The sequence below is a fragment of the Salmo trutta genome, chromosome 20 (genome assembly GCF_901001165.1).
Source record: "Salmo trutta chromosome 20, fSalTru1.1, whole genome shotgun sequence".
NCBI lineage: Eukaryota > Metazoa > Chordata > Actinopteri > Salmoniformes > Salmonidae > Salmo > Salmo trutta.
In genome coordinates, this window is record NC_042976.1 from 34,781,521 (window position 1) to 34,806,983 (window position 25,463).

A 25,463-nucleotide genomic window follows, 5' to 3' on the forward strand; every position below is an offset into this window, starting at 1 on the left:
AAACCAGAAATACAGCTAAAATGAATCACTAACCTTTGATGATCTTCATCAGATGGCACTCCCAGGACTTCATGTTATACAATACATGTATGTTTTGCTCGATAAAGTTCATATTTATATCCAACAACCCCATTTTACATCGGTGAATAATGATCAGGAATGTTTTGTCTCCAAAACATCCGGTGAATGAGCACATCAATTTACAGAAATACTCATCATAAACATTGATAAAATATACAACTGTTATGCATAGAATTAAAGTTACACTTCTCCTTAATGCAACCGCTGTCAGATTTCAAAAAAGCTTAACGACGAAAGCACACTTTGCAATAATCTGAGTACAGCGCTCAGCCACCAAAACAAGCCATACAGATACCCGCCATGTTGTGGAGTCAACAGAAGTCAGAAATAGCATTATAAATATTCACTTACCTTTGATGATCTTCATCGGAATGCACTCCCAGGTATCCCAGTTCCACAATAAATATTTGTTTTGTTCGATAAAGTTAATCTTTATGTCCAAATACCATTTTGTTTGTGCGTTAGGTTCACTACTCCAAATGCAGAAGGCGCGCGCACAAAAGTCCAAACGAAAAGTCAAAAAAGTTCCATTACAGTTTGTAGAAACATGTCAAACAATGTGTAGAATCAATCTTTAGGATGTTTTTATCATAAATCTTCAAAAATATTCCAACCGGACAATTTCTTTGTCTTCATAAAGGAAAGAGAACTGAGCTCGTGCTCATGGCCACGCCTGCTCCAGATACTCAACTAGTCTAAAGAAGGCCAGTTTTATTGCTTCTTTAATCAGAACAGTTTTCAGCTGTGCTAACATAACTAAAATAATGGCCGACTGCCAGACACCTGACTCAAACAGCTCTTATCCGCTCCCCATTCACAGTAGAAGCCTGAAACAACGTTCTAAAGACTGTTGACATCTAGTGGAAGCCTTAGGAAGTGCAATATGACCCCATAGACACTGTATATTGGATAGGCAATCACTTGAAAAACTACAAACCTCAGATTTCCACACTTCCTGGTTGGATTTTTTCTCAGGTTTTTGCCTGCCATATGAGTTCTGTTATACTCACAGACATCATTCAAACAGTTTTAGAAACGTCAGAGTGTTTTCTATCCAAATCGACTAATTATATGCATATTATAGCTTTTGGGCCTGAGTAGCAGGCAGTTTACTCTGGGCACGCTTTTCATCCGGACGTGAAAATACTTCCCCCTACCCCGATGAACAGGTCAACATTCACAAAGCTGCTTGGCCAGAAGGATTACCAGGACGTGTACTCAAAGCATGCGTGGACCAATTGGCAAGTCTCTTCACTTCCATTTTCAACCTCTCAACTGAGTCTGTAATACCTACATGTTTCAAACAGACCACCTGCCTAAATGATTACCGCCCCGTAGCACTCATGTTGGTAACCATGAAGTGCTTTGAAAGGCTGGTCATGGCTCACATCAACACCATCATGCCGGAAACCCTAGACTCACTCCAATTCTCAATCGCACTCCACACTGCCCTTTCCCACCTGGACAAAAGGAACCCCTATGTGAGAATGCTGTTCATTGACTAGAGCTCAGCATTCACCACCATAGTACCCACAAACCGCATCACTAAGCTAAGGACCCTGGGACTAAACACCTCCCTCTGCAACTGGATCCTGGACTTCCTGACGGGCCTCCCCCAGGTGGTAATGGTAGGCAACAACACATCTGCCATGCTGATCCTCAACACTGGGGCCCCTAGGGGTGCGGGCTTAGTCCCCTCCTGTAGTCCCTGTTCTCCCATGACTGCATGGTCAAGCACGACTCCAACACCATCATTAATTTTGCTGATGACAGTGGTAGGCCTGATCATCGACAATGAGGAGACCTGGCAGTGTGGTGCCAGGACAACAACTTCTTCCTCAATGTGAGCAAAACAAAGTGATTGTGGGCTGTAGGAAAAGGAAGACTGAACAGGCCCCCATTAACATTGACAGGGCTGAAGTGGAGCGGTACGAGAGTTTCAAGTTCCACCAACGAACTATCATGGTCCAAACACACCAAGACAGTTGTGAAGAGAGCACAACAACACCTTTTCCCTCTCAGGAGACTGAAAAGATTTTTAATGAGTCCCCAGATCCTCAAAAGGTTCAACAGCTGCACTATCAAGAGCATCCTGACTGGTTGCATCACCGTCTGGTATGGAAACTGCTCTGCATCGGACCGTAAGGTGTTACAGAGTGTAAAGCTTCCTGACATCCATGACCTATATACTAGGCGGTGTCAGAGGAAAGCCCAAAAAATGGTCAAAGACTACAGTCACCCAAGTCATAGACTGTTCTCTCTGCTACCGCACGGCAAGCAGTACCGGAGATCCAAGTCTAGGTCCAAGAAGCTTCTAAACAGTTTCTACCCCCAAGCCATAAGACTCCTGAACATCTAATCAAATGGCTACCCAGACTATTTGCATTGCTCCCCCTTTTTACACTGATGCTACTCTCTGTTATTATCTATGCATAGTCCCTTTAATAACTCTACCTACATGTACATATTACCTCAGTTACCTCGACTAACCGGTGCCCCCGGACATTGACTCTGTACCAGTACCCCCTGTATATAGCCTCCCTATTGTTATTTTACTAATGCTCTTTAATTATTTGTGACTTTTTTCTTATTCTTGTTTTTGTATGTTTTTTTTATTTATTTAAAAAATAAATAAATGACATTGGTGTTTAGGGCTTGTAAGTAAGCATTTCACTGTAAGGTCTGTTGTATTCGGCGCATGTGACAAATACAATTTGATTTGATCTCCAGTGTATATTTGGCTTTGTGTTTTAGGCTAATGTTTCTGCTGAAATGTACATTTGTCTCCCATTGTCTGGTGGAAAGCAGACTGAAGGATTTTGCCTCCGCTTAGCTCTATTCCGTATATTTTTATAAATAAAAAAACTCCCTAGTCCTTGCCAATAACAAACACCCATAGCATGATACAGCCACGACCGTGCTTTAAATATGAAGAATGGTACTCGGTTATGTGTGGAGTTGGATGTGCCCCAAAAATCACACTTTGTATTCAGGACATAAAGTTAATTTCTTAGCCAAATTTTTAGCAGTTTTACATAAGTGCGATATTGCAAACATCTATCCTCAGTTTTCTCCAATCACAGCCATGTTTTAAAGTCACCATTGGTTTAATGGTGAAATCCCTGAGCAGTTCCTTCCTCTCCAGCAACTTAGTTAGGAAGGGCGACTGTATCTGTGTAGAGCCTGAGTGTATTGATACACCATCCAAAGTATAATTAATAACTTCACAATACTCTAAGGGATATTCAATGTCTCCTTTTTATTTTTTATCCATCTACCAATAGGAGCCCTCCTTTGCAAGGCATTGGAAAACTTCCCTGGTTTTGTGGTTTAATCTGTGCTTCAAATTCACTGCTCGATTGAGGGACATTACAGATTATTTTAAAATGTTTTATTGAAACAATTATTATTATTTTTTTTAACTAAGCAAGTCAGTTAAGAACAAATTCTTATTTACAATGACTGCCTACCCGGCCGCACCAATGTGTCGGAGGAAACACTGTACAAATGCCGACCATGTCAGCGTGCATGCGCCCAGCCCGTCACAGGAGTTGCTAGAGTGCGATGGGACAAGGACATCCCAGCCGGCCAAACCCTCCCCTAACCCAGACAACGCTGGGCCAATTGTGCGTCGCCTCATAGGTCTCCTGGTCGGAATCGGCATCGACACAGCCCGGGATTGAACCCGGATATGTATGTGTGGGGTACAGAGATGAGGTAGTCATTCTATTGCAAGAAGAGTGAGTCCATGCAACTTATTATGTGACTTGTTAAGCATATTTTTACTCTGGAACTTATTTAGGCTTGCCATAACAAAGGCAATGAAAATACTTTTTGACTTAAGATATTTGAGTTATTAATTTCAAAATAATTTGTATAGATTTTAAAAACAAAATTCCACTTTGGCATGATGGGGTATTACGTGTAAAACATATATAAATGTGATCCATTTTAAATTCAGGCTGTAACACAATTTTTGGGGGAAAAAGTCAAGGGGTGTGAATACTTTCTGAAGGCACTGTATGTGCTGAGGGCTTTGATTTTAACCACACAACCAATCTTAGGCACCATCTCTCATCATTATTTACAACCTGTAGTACATACAAACTGCCACCAATGAGATTATAGTCCCGACCACTTCTGAGACTCACTGCCCAGCAGGAGAAGTGACATCAGGGTGTAAGACACATACTGTACCAGCAGGATGGTGCCTTGAGGGAGCCAATGTGAATCTTTGTCTTCCAAAGATAACACATTGTTTACAGAAACCTGTCATTAGAAACATAGTGCTTTGAAAGCTCCTTTGGGATTAATTAAAGGAGAGCAAACGATTGTGTGTGTATCTATGGGTGTGGGTGTGTGTGTTCTGTCGACCCTGAGAGTCTATAAAGGGAACATTTTCTTCAGCAATCATTTTTTCTTTGTTTGGAACGAGTTTCCGGTGCATATAAACTTTTTATGTGCAGATGTCCTTGTTTGTATTCGGGGCATGTACACTCTTAGAATAAAACGTTCCAAAATGGTTCTGTGGCTGTCCCAATAGGAGAACTATTCTTGGTTCCATGTAGAACCCTCTGTGAAAACAGTTCTACAAGGAACCAAAAACGGTTCTAATTAGAACCAAAAGGGGTTCGTCATAGGGTTCTCCTATGGGGACAGCCAAAGAACCCTTTTTGGTTCTGGATACAGTACCATTTTTTTTCTAAGAGTGCACTAATTCTTTGTGTGTGTGTGTGTGTGTGTGTGTGTGTGTGTGTGTGTGTGTGTGTGTGTGTGTGTGTGTGTGTGTGTGTGTGTGTGTGTGTGTGTGTGTGTGTGTGTGTGTGTGTGTGTGTGTGTGTGTGTGTGTGTGTGTGTGCAGGACCTATAGTGGAGCTGCAGGGCACTGAGGGTCCACCTCAGAAGAAGCCGACCAAAGATGCCAGCCCCTGGATGTGGTCCAAACAAAAGGCTGTGAGACAGGCCCAGAACGAGCTCAAGAACAAGATGAAGACCAACACCCGCCCTGAGGAACCTAGGACCCAACGGCCCACTCAGGTCAGGACAAACCCTTCCAAAAATAAATAAAAATCCATCTTTGTTCACATCCGCTATCCGAGAGATACAGTTCAGAAACTTGATGAGCAATTAGTATTATGACACTACATAGCTTAGAATGGCTAAACTCAGGGCCTCCCGCGTGGCGCAGCGGTTTAAGGCACTGCATTGCAGTGCTTGAGGCATCCCTACAGAACCGGGTTTGACCTGGACTATCAAATATTGGCAGTATTTTCACCATCAATAAGTAGAAATATTCGAGCTAAGTTGAATTGCGTTAAATTTGCACACTGCCAATAAACAGCACTCATTCAACAGTGTTTATATGCTTCATTCAAGATCACGCGGCTTACAAGGACAACCTTGTTATTAGTTGACTAACACAACCCTAGTTAGCCCTACATTCATTTCCCAATCAACCCATTGTCGTCCGGTTCATGTGAACTTTGTTTAAAGCAAAAATATGTGGCATGCTAATAAGCGTGGCCCCCGGGGCCCACAGAGAAGAGCCATAAGTGTTCCGACCTAGGAAACAATCATATACATGCCCAGATCTTCTCCCTCATTTAACTCTATGTATTGCCACAAAACAAGAGGGGAACACAATTGATGAGACCATTAGAGACAACAATGGATATACTAATGCAGTAAATGGGGGTAGGCAAATGGGGGAGTCAGTTCTGGGGGTTGGTAAGTTGTGGGTTGTGGAGGAACAATTAAAATGACAATTCAAAAATGTTCCAGCCTGGGGTTTGGTGAAATGGGATGTTAAAGATGTGTTTTCTGTTAATGTGAGTGTTTGGAGTATGAGGTAGATATAGTGAGATCATTATTTACTCCAACTAGAGATGAGAAGTCTTGCTAAGTTAAAAGCTCGCTTTTTCTACATCCTCCTTCCCTTAATAGAATGTGTGGGAACTTAGCATCCATATGTTATTGTAAGGTCCAGATAAGAACCCTGGCGGGTCATGCCCCCCTCTTGTCCCAGACCAAACCGTTGGAGGACACACTGATCCACTTTGATAGCTGTTGTACACTCCTGTATAGTATAAATAGGCCGGCAAAACACAGCCTTCAGCTCTGTCACGCTGTGCACCCGTCATACAATTCAATCACTTATGTAAGGAAAGGAAAGGAAAGGGTAGGGGTATACCTAGTCAGTTGTACAACTGAATGCCTTCCGCATTTAACCCAACCCCTCTGAATCAGAGAGGTGCGGGAGGCTGCCTTAATCGACATCCACGTCTTTGGCGCCCGGGGAACAGTGGGTTAAATGCCTGCTCAGGGGCAGAACGACATATTTTTACCTTGTCAGCTCGGGGATTCGATCCAGCAGCCTTTCAGTTACTGGCTCAATGCTATGTACTGGGTGGTGCTGAGTTGAATGTGTATTAGTTCAACAGTCAGCATTTTGTCTGTGCTTTTCAGAGCCATTGTCAACAGGAGCTGGACAAGGTGCTGGAGGAGATCTCCAAGATGACCTTCCATGACAACAGGGAACCGCTGGAGAATCTGTACGAGCTCAACTTCCCCAATTGTGACAGATGGGGCCAATACAATCTCAAACAGGTGAGCCTCAAATCATTGATATGGTTAATGTAATATACTGTAGCCTCACAGCATATTGGCCAGTGTTGATTTTTCAGTGTAACATTTCTAAAAGAATCACAGTGTTGATGACCAGTGTTGACTGTGAGATTGTGATTGTGTCTGTTTTACTCTGTGGAGAGTAAAACATTTCTATCAAAACTATGGCCATCATTATCATTATCCCCAGCATGCTCTACTGCAGCTCGATTTTTGCATGTACATTGATTGATTCATTAATCTTATGCTACACGAAGATAAATAACTAACTACTATCAGTTAGGTAGATTTATTGCACCCTTTACTGAAATGGTTGTTCTAGTTTAAATGGTTTAGGTAGTCCCCTTTATCAATATTCCTAACCCTGAGTGTCATTAAGGAATGCAGGTTGTGGTTGAATAAAAATTCCAACTGTTGGATGTCATAGCTCTGTCTGGATTCCAATAGGAATCTATTGGGTTCCTATTGGACTCACTTCGCAAGTCAGCATAATGTGACTTGCAAGCCTGATGTGGCCTGTAAACCAGTAGGTTCCTAACACCCCTATGTTGGGGTAAACATGGACATCAAAGTAAGGCCTTATGATATTATTCATATGTAGCTTTTGGTTGAAGCTCAATGTTAAATTAAAATCTACTTACATTCATAGCTATGCCAATATTGTCGATGAAATTCGCAAATCACCTTGATTGTAGGTACACACTCCCTGCCCCTCGTCATGAGCCATCTGGCCATTTCCAAGAACTGGATTTTTAACAGGGTTGTTAGCATTAGGGAGAATTCCCCCCCCCCCCCCCCCCCCCCCCCCACCTAGCTCAATATCGCAGTGTTGCATAAGAACGAGACTACAGCATCCATAAAGTGACTATTAGACTTGCCGCCATTCGGACTGAATACATTTTAGGGGCAACAGTTTTGATTCAATTTATAATTTATCGGTTTCAAGTGCCAATAGATAAGCAATGATGTGCTATATTTTTGTAGCATTTCTGACAATACTGATATATTTTTCAATCGAATCTCAGAATTCTAACACTGGATGGAGCAACTCGGTTGCTCAGCAATAACACAGCTGCTGCTTCACCAGGCGGCCAGTCATCAGAAGTGTATTTATTTGTTTATTTATTTGTTTATTTGATTCCCCATTAGCTTTTGCAGAGGCTGCAGCTATTCGTCATGGGGTCCATAAAAATCACAAAACATGAAAAGTAACACTGATATGGCCGAAGACAACTTCCCTCGAGGGACACCGCTTGTATATGTGATGTTAGAGAAGCTTCCATTGAAGAACACTTTGGGTTCTATTGGATAAATAACTCTCCAACCATGTGATGGCAGGTAATGTAAAGCCAAAACAAGTGAGTTTTTTCAATACCAATGTATGATCAAAAACATAAAACGCAGCACTGTAATCTAACAATACAGCTCCAAATATAATCTTATTATCAATTTCTTTTCACTAATCATCTGTCATCTGAGTCAGTCAGTATAAGTTGAGTGCCCTTCTCTATGTGTATGCTGAAAGTCAGTAGTGCACTTGTTCTCTGAAAAATAGCATTGCATTTGGTCAAACACATTTCTCTCCTTCAGTTTACTAAGAACGGGCAGCAAAATGATTGGGCAGCTGTTAGAGCCAGCAAAGGGTGCTTTACTATTTTTAGGCAGTGGGATTACTTCAAATCAAATTCTTCCACCTCTCCCACACTAACTTGACCAAATTCAAAACCGCAATCCTTCTCTTTCATTGTTAGATATTTTTTTATCAAAATATGATGGGTCATCGTTCGATGTTGTAATTTCACTTCTGAGTTTTACCACTTTACTAATGAAATAGTATGATTGAAATGATTGGCAATAGCTAAAAGACCCATCAACTTCAATGAACGATGGAAATTAATTGGGTTTTCCTCCCATGGTATAATTCAAGGTACTCCAAAGTATTGTTAGATTGTGTTTAATGTCATTTACCTTAGTTCTGTAATATAATGTTTTCTTCATTTTGGTAAGTTTAGGTACAACATTTCTCCATTTACAGTTTTTTAACCAATCAGCTGAGCAGCTTGACTTGTTTGCCACCTCTTTTCCATAATTTCTTTGAACCATACAATTTTTTATTAATCATCAATCCAGAGGGCTCTAAGAGTTCTCAGAGATATTTTCTTCACGGGTGCATGCTTGTCAACAATGGGCACAAATACGTTTATAAATCCCTCCAGTGCTGTATCCAGATTCACTTCCTCATACACATCAGATGAACATAAATGATTTTAACAAAAGAGTCCTAAGAAAACATTTTGTATGATCTCTTATGAATTGCTTTAGCCCAACCTTTGGCACTTTTGCTTTCCTTGTTATTGCCATGATGTTATGGCCACTACAGCCAATGGGAACTGCGAAATGCTTGTGTTTCTAGCTCCAAAAGCGAAGTAATATCTGTCAATTTCACAATGGTACACACAAATCTAAAGTAAAACAATGGAATTAAGAATATATAAATATTTGGACGAGCAATGTTGGAGCGGCATTGACTAAAATAGAATAGAAAACAGTATATACAGTTGAAGTCGGAAGTTTACGTACACCTTAGCCAAATACAATTAAACACAGTTTTTCACAATTCTTGACATTTAATCTGAGTAAAAATTCCCTGTTTTAAGTCAGTCAGGATCACCACTTTATTTTAAGAATGTGAAATGTCAGAATAATAGTAGAGAGAATGATTTATTTCAGCTTTTATTTCTTTCATCACATTCCCAGTTGGTCAGAAGTTTACATACACTCAATTAGTATTTGGTACCATTGCCTTTAAATTGTTTAACTTGGGTCAAATGTTTTGGCTAGCCTTCAACAAGCTTCCCACAATAGTTGGGTGAATTTTGGCCCATTCCTCCTGACAGAGCTGATGTAACTGAGTCAGGTTTGTAGGCCTCCTTGCACGAACACACTTTTTCAGTTCTGCCTACAAATTTTCTATAGGATTAAGGTCAGAGTTTTGTGATGGCCACTCCAATACCTTGACTTTATTGTCCTTAAGCCATTTTGCCACAACTTTGGAAATATGCTTGGGGTCATTGTCCATTTGGAAGACCCATTTACGAACAAGCTTTAACTTCCTGACTGATGTCTTGAGATGTTGCTTCAATATATCCACATAATATTCCTGCCTCATGATGCCATCTATTTTGTGAAGTGCACCAGTCCCTCGTGGAGCAAAGCACCCCCACAACATGATGCTGCCAGTCCCGTGCTTCACGGTTGGGATGGTGTTCTTCGGCTTGCAAGCCACCCCCTTTTTCCTACAAACATAACAATGGTCATTATGGTCAAACAGTTCTAATTTTGTTTCATCAGACCAGAGGACATTTCTCCAAAAAGTATGATCTTTGTCCCTATGTGCAGTTGCAAACTGTAGTCTGGCTTTTTTATGGTGGTTTTGGAGCAGTGGCTTCTTCCTTGCTGAGCGGCCTTTCAGGTTATGTCGATATAGGACTCATTTTACTGTGGATATAGATACTTTTGTACCTGTTTCCTCCAGCATCTTCACAAGGTCCTTTGCTGTTGTTCTGGGATTGATTTGCACTTTTCCCACCAAAGTATATTCATCTCTAGGAGACAGAATGCGTCTCCTTTCTGAGCGGTATGACAGCTGCATGGTCCCATGGTGTTTATACTTGCGTACTATTGTTTGTACAGATGAACGTGGTACCTACAGGCATTTGGAAATTGCTCCCAAGGATGAACCAGACCTGTGGAAGTCTACAATTTTTTTTCTGAGGTCTTGGCTGATTTCTTTTGATTTCCCCATGATGTCAAACAAAGAAGCACTGAGTTTGAAGGTAGGCCTTGAAATACATCCACAGGTACACCTCCAATTGACTCAAATGATGTCAATTAGCCTATCAGAAGCTTCTAAAGCCATGACATCATTTTCTGGAATTTCCCAAGCTGTCTAAAGGCACAGTCAACTTAGTGTATGTAAACTTCTGACCCACTGGAATTGTGATACATTGAATTATAAGTGAAATAATCTGTCTGTAAACAATTGTTGGAAAAATTACTTGTGTCATGCACAAAGTAGATGTCTTAACCGACTTGCCAAAACTATAGTTTGTTAACAAGATATTTGTGGAGTGGTTGAAAAACGAGTTTGAATGACTCCAATCTAAGTGTATGTAAACTTCCGACTTCAACTGTAAACTATAACATTTTAAATGTTTTACTACTAACATTTTTATGAGGATGGTCCTCCCTTCTTCCTCTGAGGAGCAGAGGGGGCTCCTCAGAGAAGGAAGGGGAGGACCATCCTCATAAAAATGTTAGTAGTAAAACATTTAAAATGTTATAGTTTTTATATGAAACTATACTAAATATATTCACTTCACCAAATAATTGATTAAAATGCACTGTTTTGCAATAAAGGTCTACAGTAGCCTCAGCAGCACTCTGTAGACTAGCACTATGGTGTAGCTGGAGGACAGCTAGCTTCTGTCCTACTCTGGGCGCATTCAATACAAAACCTAGGAGGCTAATGGTTCTCACGCCTTTCAGGCTCCATATCTAAATCTTTTCAGCGTACCTAAATCTACATTTGTGCCAAATTGGGTGTGTTAATCTCAAAATAACTGTATATTGTATTACCGTCTGTGGCCATTTCATAAGACGACTGCTAAGGCACTCAGGGGCCAAATATGTCTTGGCTCCATATCTTTAAAAAAAAGTCCTTCAGAACATTAACATTATATTACCAACAGTGGCCATTTTGTAAAATGGCTGCTATGGCTCCAAGGGTGTGAGTCCATATCTAAATCTTTTGAGGCTACATAAATGTACTTCTGTGCCAAATGTTGTGTGTTTATCTCAAAATAGTCCTTCTGGATTGTAAAATAGTGTTATAAAATGTGGCCATTTTGAAAAATGGCTGCTACGGCTCCAAGGGTGTGAGTCCATATCTAAATCTTTTGAGGCTACATAAACACACCAAATGTGGCACAGAGGTAGATTTATCTAAAAACAGGCATTCAGAACATTCACAGTGTATTACCAACGTTGGCCTTTTTTGTAAAATGGCCGCCACAGTCCCCAGGGGCCAAATCTGTGGTGGATCCATATTTAAAACTTTTCAGGCTACATAAATGTACTTCTGTGCCAAATGTTGTGTGTTTATCTCAAAATAGTCCTTCTGGATTGTAAAATAGTGTTATAAAATGTGGCCATTTTGAAAAATGGCTGTCACACCCCCCAGGGGCCAAATCTGTGGTGTCTCCATATTAACATCTTCTCAGGGTCCATAAACCTACCTCTGTTTCAAAGTTGCTGCCTTTATCTCTAAACAGTTATTCTGAATTGTGAAATAACGGTACCGTTGGTGGCCATTTAAAATAAATATCTGTCACACCCCCCAGGGGCCAAATCTGGGGTGGCTCTATATCTGAATATTTTCAGGGTACTTAAATCTACCTCTGTGCCAGATTTGGTGCTTTTATTGCAAAATGTATGATTTTTTTCCAGATTTTTTTGTTTATAAGCTTGATGAGAAGATTCAATTATTTAAGATTTGTTGTAAATAACAACCGCCATAAGACCTGTAACAACATCTGGTTTGTTATTAGGCATAATAAAGACATCTCAAGGAAGACGTCTAAAAATGTTCATAATTTGGTCATATGACGTCGAGACCAGAATATACCCAGACTAAGACGTCAAAATGACGTTGTAAGCCCATTAGCAAGTGGGTGACTGAAGCATGCTTCATTGATGTGGGGCACATGGGTCCCCCTCCTCTTCTGCTCCCATCAATATCTGTAGTTGGTCGCATTTCCTAAAGCCTAAGTTATTCACTTTTACGTGATGTGATATCACATGTTTTTTACTTTGTATATATTTTTTTCAAGCATTCAGATAGGACATGAGTGTTACAAATTGTACGAATTAATGGGTCCTGCACACTGGCTGAAATGTTTTAAAATGTCAAATGTCTCACCATTATTTGTCATGAGTGTTCATGTTGATCAATATTTCGGCTATGCTGGCCTATTATAAATGATCAAATAAATGTCTGATCAATAGATACAATTCTTAACATTTTGTCATTTATAATGCTAATGTAGAGGTACCAATAAATTGTCCAGTAGACTTATTGTATGCTATTTTCATGTATGTTCCCTTATGTCTAAGCTCCTAAGGTGACTCCTGCTTTACTAATTATTGTGAAGAAGTGAACCAACCATATTCTGTAATTAGTTGCAAAACAATAGAAATGCAATTGTGTATTGCTGCTGTTTATCTGATATCTAACAGTCCATGATCAGGTCTGTTGATCATGAGAGCATTAAGCAGAGAAAATGAGTTGAGGCATACTATTAGCAGTGTTGCATTCGAGACCACCTAAAGTGAGACCAACTCAAGACCAAGACCGCAGCAAATCGAGTCCAAGTCAAGACCGAGAACTGGAGGGGGACGAGGTATCCGAGACTGTCACGGCTGTTTGAAGGATCGGACCAAAATGCAGCATATTCGTAGTTCCACATATTTTACTTATTGTGAAACTAAATGCAATACAGAAAAAATACTTGAATACACAAACACAACAAACCGTGACGCAGCGAGGAAAACACACTACTCAAAAGATAATAACCCACAAAACAGGAAGCGAAAAACCCAATATGATATCTAATCAGAGGCAACGAGGATCAGCTGCCTCCAATTAGAGATCAACCCAAACAATCCCAACATAGAAATAGAAAAACTAGAACGTAAACATAGAAATAGAAAACATAGAACAACCCCAAAAAATGCCCTGCCCTACTCTACTATAGAAAATGACATCTTACTAGGGTCAGGACGTGACAGACTGAGCAAGAGAGAGACCAGAAAAATGTGAGTCCAAGTAAAGATCATGAATGTAATTTTCTCGAATTGCCACCATAATAAGAGATCAAAATGTCAACTGTTTTTGTGTTCATATTTCAGAAGAACTCTTTAGACATTCAAAATGGTGTCGTTTTAAAATGTACATTTCGTGTTAATTTCTATTGAATCTTTTCAATAATATTTAAATAATATTTTAACTATATTATTATTTTCAATTATATTCTGATTTAATCTCTTCAGTTTTTGTTGGAAAGGAATGTGTGAACACTGAAGAGAAAAAAAGATCCAGTGAGGATTTTTCTTTGGTGGTCTCTGGGGAGATAATTCTAGATAGCTAAGTCAGCCATTTGCTAGGCCATCAAAAGTTAGATAGAAAGTTATCTGCTCCATGCAACCTTGGTGTCCGGAAGTAATTTAGCCATTCAATGTAGCCATTGCGATCTGTCGGTTTCTATTTTCTCTAGTTTGTCTCATGTCAATTAACTTGTGACATTTAAACAACAAATACAATAGTCTGTTGAAAAAGGTTAAGGGTACAAGACTGTTAATGACTGGAGCGGCATGAGTGGAACAGTATCAAATACATCAAACACATGGTGTCCAGGTGATTGATGCCATTCCATTTGCTCCATTCCAGACATTATTATGAGGTGTTCTCCCCTCAGCAGCCTCCTGTGCTGTGTACATATCTGTCTGTGTTGGCAAAGTCACTACATATCCCATCGAGCCAAGCGGGGAGAGGCTGCTCGTTGTCACAGTTCCAAGACCAGTCAGAAACGTCCAGCTAACTTGGATCTGCAGTTGGAATTTGGGGGTGGTTGGAATTTACAGAATTATTACCGGAGGAAAATGGGGGAGGGTCATGCTTTTTCAATTTCAGTCAGGGGGAGGGTTTACCATTTTTTTAAATTTAGTTCAGGGGAGGGTCATCTAGTTTGTACACGATTAACAAACCTAACTCAATGGTAAATCTAAGTGCTGGCGGTAGCACTATAGGTTTGGTGAAGTGCCAGAAATATATTTGCTATTTTCACAACCAAAATAATCAGTGCAGTGCTGGTGGTGGTGGGAAAAGGCTGGGTTTGATGAATAAACCAGTTGTGTCAAGGCTTAGCCCCTCATCAAAATGTGCTCCATGGCTAAATATGTGATTGCTTCAAGTTGTGAATTTAGGATATTTTATGTGTTGCCTTGGAATCAATTCAAATTCCAATGTTAGTCCGTTATAGATTGTTAAACAGTTTACAGAAACAAAATAACAAAATGTAGACCCATCTCACCTTTGCTAAATACGTTAACTTGAACCTGTTTGCAGTCAATATTGTTCTAAGTAATTGCATGACTTTAATGTGGAAATATATACAGTACATAGCATTCTGTAAATTGCATTATGGCTGAGCATGGATATACCAAATGTTGTTGATAAGCAAGATACAATTAATTATTGATAAGGCCTTTATTGATAAAGCAGGTTTTCATCAAGGATCTCTCTGTACTTTGCTCCGTTCATCTTTCCCTTGATCCTGACTAGTCTCCCAGTCCCTGCTGCTAAAGAACATCCCCACAGCATGATGCTGCCACCACCATGCTTCATCGTAGGGATGGTGCCAGGTTTCCTCCAGATGTGACGCTTGGCATTCAGACCAAAGACTTCTATCTTGGTTTAATTAGACCAGAGAACCTTGTTTCTCATGGTCGGAGAGTCCTTTGGGTGCTTTTTGGCAAACTCCAATCGGGCTGTCATGTGCCTTTTACTGAGGAGTGGTTTCCGTCTGGCAACTCTACCATAAAGGCCTGATTGGTGGAGTGCTGCAGAGATGGTTGTCCTTCTGGAAGGTTAGGGTTAGGAATGTTCGCGCTCCTGAGTGGCATAGCGGTCTAAGGCACTGCATCTCAGTGCAAGAGGTGTCACTACAGTCCCTGGTTTGTATCCAGGCTGTATCACATCTGGCCGTGATTGGGAGTCCCATAGAGCAGCGCACAATTGGCCCAGCGTCGTCCGGGTTTGGCCGGGGTAGGCCATCATTGTAAATAAGAAATGGTTCTTAAATAACATGCCTAGTTAAATAAAGGTAAATAATAAATAAATAAAAAAGGTTCTCCCATCTCCACAGAGGAACTCTGGAGCTCTGTCAGCGTGAACGTTGGGTTCTTGGTCACCTCCCTGACTAAAGCCCTTCTCCCCCAATTGCTCAGTTTGGCCGGGCTGCCAGCTCTAGGGAGAGTCTTGGTAGTTCCAGAATTCTTCCATTTAAGAATGATGGTGGCCTCTACGTTCTTCAGGACCTTCAATGCTGCAGAAATGCTTTGGTACCCTTCCCCAGATCCTTGCCTCGACACAATCCTGTCTCGGAGTTCTACGGACAATTCCTTCGACCTCATGGCTTGGTTTTTGATCTGACATGATGTGGGACCTTATGTAGACAGGTGTGTGCCTTTCCAAATCATGTCCAATCATTTGAATTTACCACAGGTGGACTCCAATCAAGTTGTAGAAACATCTCAAGGATGATCAATGGAAACAGGATGCTCCTGAGCTCAATTTTGAGTCTCATAGCAAAGGGTATGAATAGTTATGTAAATAAGATGTTTTTTTATTTTTTCATACATTTGCAAAAATTCTAAAAAACTGTTTTTGCTTTATCATTATGGGATATTGTGTGTAGATTGATAAGGAAAAATATGTATTCAATACATTTTAGAATAAGGTTGTAACGTAGCAAAATGTGGAAAAAGTCAAGGGGTCTGAATACTTTCCGAATGCACTGTCTAGTAGGGTAATTTAGCTCAGTAGATGCTCTTATATTCACATTTCCTATTTACAGTCAACACAAGTCAATTTTGTAACAAGAATATCATGGAATAAAATAGAACAATAATAATTTCCAGAATGTAAAAAGTTACAAGTGTATATATGCCTACCTGCTGTGTTAAAAAACAAATGGCCTTTTCTTGAATAGATTTATGATCAGATACTTCAGTTGTAACTGGTTTTGTTGCTCTACAATTTTTTAAATTGATAGACAACTTCAGCACTGTTCCAAATATAGACTATCCTCTTTCTTAACAATAGCCTGTATAGAAATCACAACCTCTTTGGTGCTACAGCAGGCACTCATTCGTTGTCATGCTCTATTGTGGTATTAAAAGATTCTGCTTGTCTCCAGTCATGTAAAATTATGTAGAATTGCATTTATATAAAGCAATTTTTTCTCACACCGCAAATAAGATGATAGATTCATGCAGTGCTTTTATTATAATGGAGATATTTTCCCCCCTTCCCTTGTCAAAGGTGGAATGTGACTCCACAATCTCCTGGCTACTTTGCCATGTAGGCTAATGCTTACAAAACGAAGAACAGTTTCTGTTATGGTGTGGACACTATATAAATAATTACATTGAATATGTTAATTGTACTTAATTGTAGTATGATTACTATTCATGTGTTCATGGTTATTATTGGCATTGGCTTTGACTGTGACCTTTCCCCTTTGATGATGTCATCACCCAGAGTTGGACCTGTTCAATGCAACTCTACCACAGGTTGAGTGGGCTGTATCGCTTTGCTGTGTTTGTACCGCTTGTACATGTCTGTACACCTTTTATTTATTAGGTTGAAAGTAAAGGAAAGTAATATTGAATTGCGTGTGGGCATTCCTTGTCAAGTTTCTACAGTTAATCTAAATGCTCTGGTCTGTCCTAGGTGTGAGGGTATATGGTAGGCATGTTCTCTGGGTATAGGGGACGGTCACTTGTTTTTTCAAACATTCAGGGAAGGTCAGGTAAAAATATTAATTATTTTACTGAAGGGAGGGCCGTCTATTTTCTTTTAAATTTTTCTCCCGGTATCACTAATTTTAAATAACATAGTAGCAATACTATCTTCACCACCATCGAACCAGTCATGACTATTCAACAAAACAATAAAACAATACACAATTTTCAAGTTTCTTTTCAGAGTATTTCTTAGTTACATAATTGTATAACTACCAAATGAGTTTTGAAGTTGAGGGTGCAGTATTTATGAAGTTTGGCAATGAGGACAGCTAGCCAGCTAGTTTAGCCAGGGAAAAGCAGGGAAAATGAGCTCGGGCCTAGTGGGCATGTGAGCCAGCCTAGTGCGCATCTGCTCCCAGCTAACTCAGGAGACAGATTGTAGTTTTTATGCCCTGATATCAGGAACTGGCGGTGAAAAGTTTGATTAAACAATTCAGAGACTGAAAAGAATGAAACAGATTACTTATATTTAAGGAGAGCAAATCAATATACAATCCCAAAATCAGCAGTAACTGTCAGTAGTTAAACAAAGCTTAAATCGATGTTTGAGTGAACCCTGAATTCAAGGTTTTACTGCTAACCTACAAAGCATTACATGGGCTTGCTCCTACCTATCTTTCCGATTTGGTCCTGCCGTACATACCTACACGTACGCTACGGTCACAAGACGCAGGCCTCCTAATTGTCCCTAGAATTTCTAAGCAAACGGCTGGAGGTAGGGCTTTCTCCTATAGAGCTCCATTTTTATGGAATGGTCTGCCTACCCATGTGAGAGACGCAGACTCAGTCTCAACCTTTAAGTCTTTACTGAAGACTTATCTCTTCAGTAGGTCCTATGATTAAGTATAGTCTGGCCCAGGAGTGTGAAGGTGAACGGAAAGGCTGGAGCAACGAACCGCCCTTGCTGTCTCTGCCTTGTCGGTTCCCCTCTTCCCACTGGGATTCTCTGCCTCTAACCCTTTTACAGGGGCTGAGTCACTGACTTACTGGTGTTCTTCCATGCCGTCCATGGGAGGGGTGCGTCACTTGAGTAGGTTGAGCCACTGACGTGGTCTTCCTGTCTGGGTTGGCGCCCCCCCCCTTGGGTTGTGCCGTGGCGGAGATCTTTGTGGGCTATACTCGGCCTTGTCTTCGGACGGTAAGTTGGTGGTTGTAGATATCCCTCTAGTGGTGTGGGGGCTGTGCTTTGGCAAAGTGGGTGGGGTTATATCCTGCCTGTTTGGCCCTGTCCGGGGGTATCATCGGATGGGGCCACAGTGTCTTCTGATCCCTCCTGTCTCAGCCTCCAGTATTTATGCTGCAGTAGTTTATGTGTCGGGGGGCTAGGGTCAGTCTGTTACATCTGGAGTATTCTCTTGTCTTATCCGGTGTCCTGTGTGAATGTAAATATGCTCTCTCTAATTCTCTCTTTCTCTCTTTCTTTCTCTCGGAGGACCTGAGCCCTAGGACCATGCCTCAGGACTACCTGGCATGATGACTCCTTGCTGTCCCCAGTCCACCTGGCCATGCTGCTGCTCCAGTTTCAACTGTTCTGCCTGCGGCTACGGAACCCTGACCTGTTCACCGGACGTGCTTGTTGCACCCTCGACAATTACTATGATTATTATTATTTGACCATGCTGGTCATTTACGAACATTTTAACATCTTGACCATGTTCTGTTATAATATCCACCCGGCACAGCCAGAAGAGGACTGGCCGCCCCTCATAGCCTGGTTCCTCTCTAGGTTTCTTCCTAGGTTTTTGGCCTTTCTCAGGAGTTTTTCCTAGGGAGTTTTTCCCAGCCACCGTGCTTCTTTCACATGCATTGCTTGCTGTTTGGGGTTTTAGGCTGGGTTTCTGTACAGCACTTTGAGATTTCAGCTGATGTACGAAGGGCTATATAAATAAATTTGATTTGAATACAGAAAATGAATGATGGATTTTCTTCCGGACACGATAGACTCATCCTCAACTCTTTTTTTGGGTCAGAATTTGGGAGTGACAGTGGAATCAACTGGTAACACTTTACTTGACACCCAGTGTCATAACATGTATAACACATAACACGTTATGACATGGTCATAATCATGTCATAATGTCATAACGGCTGACATAACGTGTCATAACCTGTCATAATATGGTCATAACACTGTTATGACATATATTTACACCTGTTGTGACATATTGTGTTATTTTATAGCTGGTTATGATACATAGATAGCATGGTCAAAACCCACAAAACCTACCATACAAGGCAAAACATTCCATTACACCATAGCCTACTTGTCAACAGTATGTTTATGTTATTACGTTTTCTAAAATGTACCATATCAAAGTATCATTGTAATTGCGCACACAATGATGTCAGACATGCACCTTCCCCAATGCTCTGTTTCTGATGACTAAGATGAATGCAGGAGCAGATTTCAGGAGCAGGACATGACACCCTCTTCATGTACGTGATAGGCCTATCTGGTTTGTATGAATATGATGGTCATAATGCTTCTTGACAGTCCAAGTAAAGTGACACAGGATGGTCATAATGTTCCTTGACAGTGTCATAAAGTGTATTTTCTTCAAGTTATTAAAATATGATGGAAAAAAACATGACTGTAAAGAATTCATTACAACATCAACAAAGGACTTAAACTTCTTGGCATGGAAAAAGATATTTGAAAAATGTGGGTTTTGACACTCTTATGTAGGTGTCATAACCAGCCCTAAAATAACGCAATATATGTCACAACAGGTGTAAATATATGGGTCATGACAGTGTTATGACCATGTTATGACAAGTTATGTCAGCTGTTATGACAAATTATGTCATAATGTGTTATGACGCTGGGTGTCAAGTAAAATGTTACCAATCAACCAATCACATTTTGACTGGGTGGTACCGTTTTTACAAAAACGTATGAGAACTTATGCCTCCTCGAAGGCCGACAGGTCACTGCACAATAGAAAGCAGTAATTTTCCCACAGTCTAGCTAGCTAGCTTTTTTGTAGGCTAGTTTGCAGCGGCTGCAGCAGGTGTTATCAAAGAGGATATTGCTGCTCATTTGTTAGGTTTGCCTTTTTCAAGATGAACTTTCACAAGAAGTTAAGTTTCAAACTATCATCACCTGGTGAGTGGAACTGTGGTTTTTATTGCAGCTCGCTTGCTGTTGTTAGCTATCTCTTTGAAAATGACTTGCATTAAACTTGTTGCATTTAAACTTTGGATCACCACTTAATTTGTGCGCTGAAGATAAAAAATATGTTTGCAATGCGAAGGAAGAGTTATACATTTCGATTGGGAAATCCTATGCCTAATGGTTGTGTTTTTGTATTGTTATGATTGGGACCTACTGTACTGGCTTATTATGTCTGAGTGAATAGGCTGCTTATCCTTTATCGTCATGCTGTGTGTGAGTGATGTCTTTCTATTGGCCCCAGCTATGTGTTCTACAAAAAGTGCACTCACCTGCATCACAAGCCTGTCACACACAGCCTTTGATGTGTCACTGTTGTCACTTTTGGTGATAGTGTGATAGTGATGGCGTTAGTCTACCATAGGTTGTGTAAGCAGTGTGGTTGTTGTTTCTGGTAGTATTATCCGTGCAGGTACTGTCTCTGTGTGAGTGGCAGCCCGAAGCTTGGCTCAGCCTCAGGCCTCTTTGATTCATTTGGGCGCATTAAATTATGCTACCTTTCTGCTATTTTTCTTCATATTTGAGTTTGGTACAACGTGTTGGAAGATTTATTTTTCTCCAAATGAAGTTCCAGTAGCGACGGTTCTCCACTGCGCAAACATGTCTATAAAAGACATAAAGACTGTTACAACTTCTCACGGTCTTCCTTTACTAATAGTGAGCGTTCAACTTTCAAACAATTTCCCTACTCTTCCAAACCAATGAATCAAGGAAATTCTGATGATTGCGACAAAGTTTGAGGATTTTCTTTAACGAATGGACAGTAATGTTATGAGTAAAGTAGAAAGCCCAGTTTCAATAAGCAATAAGATATTAAAGGGATACTTCTGGGTTTTGGTAATAAGACACTTTATCTACTTCCCCAGAGTCAGATGAACTTGTGGATACCATTTTTATGTCTCTGTGCCAAGTATGAAGGAAGTTATAGTTAGTTTCGCTAGCCAATTCTAACTAGATTTAGCAAAATGACTGTAAGTCTATGGGTATCTGCTAGCATGCTAGTAGATACCCATAGACTTCCAGTTATTGTGCTAACGATAGTTAGCATTGGCTCTCGAAATTACCTCTAACTTCCTTCATACTGGACATCCCAAAGTATCCCTTTAATGATTCATGATATAGCCTGGTGAAGTGGTTTTATACACTCACTGAATGGAAGCTGCTAATTATGATTTTTTTACTCTGCTAGTCTTGGAAAGAAATTATGAGTTCTCACTGTCCGAGACAGAGTCAAGGCCAAGTAAAAATATATATGACGCAGAGACAAGATCAAGACATTCAATATGTGGTCTTTAGACCGGACTCGGGTACAACAACACTGATATTTAGGCTTGGAATGACATGTGGCCCATTATTTACCTTATCATCAATGACATGTGGCCCATTGTTTACCTTGTTACCTGGCAACCACAAGGCCGTTTCAAAGAGCTGTCAGTCAAGGCGAGCTCATGATTATACGCTCCCTGCCCACTCAGCCTGTTCATTCAGGCTTCATGACAGTTACAGATAAGAGAAAAGTTACAATTTCTTCAATTCTGAGCATTTAAATAGCAATCAAATATTATGGGTGATGTTTTGGTAATTTAAAGGTTATTTTTTACTTTGGAAATAAGATGACTGTGCAGGACCATTACCTCAACTCATACTGTTAAAAGGGGTAATATAATCTGCACGCACACATTCTGTACACAAGCACACACACACACGCACGCATGCACACACATTTATTTTCAAGAATGCCTTGAAAAGCAGAGTCAGTGGGTAGAGAGGACCAGCAGGAAAGTATGACCCCTTATCCACCACCCTCCCTCACACACATTCTCACCCGCCCCATGCCCGAGAATGGGGCGATTTTTGTCAACATGGGGGCGACAGCGTCTGTGTCCAGAGTTACAAGGTAATAAAACTGTTCTCAGGCAGACCTTGGGAAGATTTCCACACTAAGTCGAAACAATGTTTCCCAATGAGGCTTTTCCCAGTTTCCTCTGCAAGCTTGTCTTTGCTGCTGGAAGGACCCACTTATTTTTAGAATGTGGTCAAAACAATGATATGACATATCTGCATCCTGAAAATACTTCATCTAGGCATCTGTGTGAGGTAAAATGAGGACAGGGGAGAAAGAGAGTGAGAGAGAGGCAAATGAGGGCATTGTTTTGATGACAAAACTCTTCGGTTCCCAGGGCTCAAAAAACACTGCACCTCCAACAACACTTAATCGTTCGGTAATCATTTTGTTCCTCTTGCAATTACTGTAACTGTCACGTTTTGTTCTTTCTCATTGAAGGAAAAAATGGAAAGTGTTTTTTTTTTCTCTCTCGTCCCCTAAGGCCCTGTCCCCGTGGTCCTTTCTTGCGTGGCCTAAGAAGTGTCCAGTTAAATCAGTTCAATTATAACCTCATTCTCGGGATAGGGGGAGGGTCTCAACGGGGGGTCCGAGGCCAGCTAGCATGCTGGAGGGGACAGCGGGGGGGTGGGGGGTTGGGGAGGGGGGAATGTCCCGAGGATGGGCTGTTATTGCGGGCCAGAGCCCTACCCATCCACCTCATCTCAGCCAATCCAAATGCAAACGCCCTCTTGTTATGCCGCCTACGCCCCCCCAAACGCCCCATCTCTGACTGTATCCAGTGCCTCATTAACCCCCACCTCTCCCCCCTCACCCCCCACCCTTCTCTCTCATTTCCCCCTCGTGTGTTCCAGTGCCACATGTCCACCCACGGTCAGCGGGGCGAGTGCTGGTGCGTTAACCCCTTCACGGGTGTCCAGATCACCCAGTCCACGAAGGTGCGGGGGGACCCCAAATGCAGCCAGTATGTGGAGGAGCAGGAGATGGCGACTGGGACACTGCCCACTGTCGTCCTGCCTATGGCAGAGATATAGCAGCACTTCACCCACATCCAGATATCCCCAACGGTGGAATGGTCCAAATTGACTGACAGCTGATATTGTTGTCATGTGCATGGGTTTCTTTCTATGTAGCCTACATGCTTTTGTTTAAGTGTGTGTATAGGTGGGGTGTTGTCTTTATATGTTTATGTGTGTGTGAGAGGGACAGATACCGAGCACTACTCTTGTCTTAGGACAAGTCTCCCTTGTGAAAAAGATTTGTGTAAATCAAGATGTTTGATAAAAGGAGTGTGAGAGCAAGGCAAGGACATTATCCATGCTACAATTCAAAGCAGGTTTCATGAATATGTATTTACTGTGTGGGCATACGCACTGTACGTGCGTGTGTGCCTGCCTGCTTGCTTGCTCGTGTGTGTGCGTGTGTCCGTATATGTGTGTGTGTGAGTGTGTTTGACTGGCTGTGTCCCCTGCTATTCATAGGTTAGGTGCTGCGAGTAGCATGGATGCCGGAGATAACACTATGCTAATCACGGGGCTGTCACTGCATCTGGTTCAATTGATGTATCAGAAGGCATATAACCTCCCATTTATGCAGCTGCTTGCCTTCCATGCCACGTTCCATATCTATTTATTCAACCTTTCTCTCATCACGCTAAGTCAATATGTGTGGTGGACTAACAAAGCCTCACATTAAGTCCTTGACATATAGAAGATCTGTACCAAACTAACGAACCATGGGTGACGCTTTATTTTGGTGTTTACATACAATACACACTAATCTGTTATTAGTGCATCATTCCAATGATGATGATGTACTTACATGCTAATGCTAATTTGAATTGTTGGAAACACTTTACCTTTTAATAACCTATACCGCCACACTCTATTAAACGCTATTACATAGCAGTTCCTATGTAACTACAATGCTGTCACTACAGTTACTACTGTGTAGTTACATAGGTAGGCTACAGAAGCAACTTAAGGTACTGTGCTACCAAATTGTTTCATGTTAATCGAAGTGTTCAGAGATTTCTGTAGGGTAACTGTAATGTAAATTATTTGTCTTCTTTAATACACATTCTTCTGTCCTCTTCTCGTTCTGATAAACAGTCTCATGTTTTTGTTATTGATATAGTTCTGTCCTTTAAAGATATTCAGAGAAATAGCCTGTGCATGAATGTATCCTGTAGGCCCCTCACATCAACAAGGTTATTTCATTTACGTTCAGATAACTTTAATCTTTTGAGTATTGCTTGATTAGTCAATCAAATGTAGGTACATCTCTTGTTGAATAAAATGTTTGAAAAAAATGGACCTAACCAAGCTCTGTCTCTCTCTTCTACTATTTTCTACTCTGCCTTCTTCTTTATCCTTCACCTCATTACATTTTACATTTTAGTCATTTAGCAGACGCTCTTATCCAGAGCAACTTACAGTAGTGAATGCATACATTTCATTTCATGCATTTTTTTTTTTGGTACTGGTCCCCCGTGGGAATCGAACCCACAACCCTGGCGTTGCACACACCATGCTGGCGTTGCAAACACCATACTCTACCAACTGACCCACAAGGAAGACATGTGGACACCTCATGTGTCCTCTCCCTCTTGTTGATCCTCCAGAATTCTGACCCCCTCCTCTCTCCCTTTCTCCAATCTATCCATCTTCTGCACTCTCTTCGTCCACTCCTCCCACCTCTCTACCAATGTTGTTCCATGATGACACCAGTCTGCAGTGGAATTTGGGTGGTGGTTTGTGTGTGTCTCTTTGCCCTCTGGTACTGTCATGCATCCTGCCCATGTGGTGACGCCCCTGGGCAAAGGGAGGTGGGGGTGGTCGAAGGGAAAGGTATATGGGGATCGGTGGTGGTTTGTAGAAGGGGGGTGTTGGAGGAAAGGGTGAATGTGTGTCGGGTCGGCGGGTGGTTTGAAAAAGGGGGTGTCGGGGGGGTGTTGCGGGTTACTAATGAAGTGTTGACAGTGGTGAGAGATTAGAACCCAGGGCTGACATTGACAAATGTGATACTAAGTGGGCTAAAGTGTCTATAAATAAACACAGGTTCCCAAATGTATGTCCGCTATGCCAACGCTGAGGC

The 25,463-nt window shown here is 41.2% G+C and overlaps 1 protein-coding gene across 3 annotated transcripts in view; it reads left to right on the top strand.

Annotated features, from left to right (window-relative positions):
- The window catches only part of LOC115155942 (insulin-like growth factor-binding protein 2-B), a 32,536-nt gene extending 7,903 nt beyond the window's left edge, over positions 1 to 24,633 (top strand). The window contains exons 2-4 of one of the 3 annotated variants that reach the window (XM_029703049.1): positions 4,943 to 5,118; positions 6,547 to 6,687; positions 23,222 to 24,633. In XM_029703049.1, the coding sequence (XP_029558909.1) occupies positions 4,943 to 5,118; positions 6,547 to 6,687; positions 23,222 to 23,401 (497 nt within the window). In that variant the 3' untranslated portion in view covers positions 23,402 to 24,633. Of the gene's footprint in view, positions 1 to 4,942; positions 5,119 to 6,546; positions 6,688 to 7,842; positions 9,227 to 23,221 lie in introns of those variants that run through there. The other 2 variants (XM_029703050.1, XM_029703051.1) reach the window with 2 other exon arrangements.
- The last annotated feature ends 830 nt before the right edge of the window (positions 24,634 to 25,463 follow it).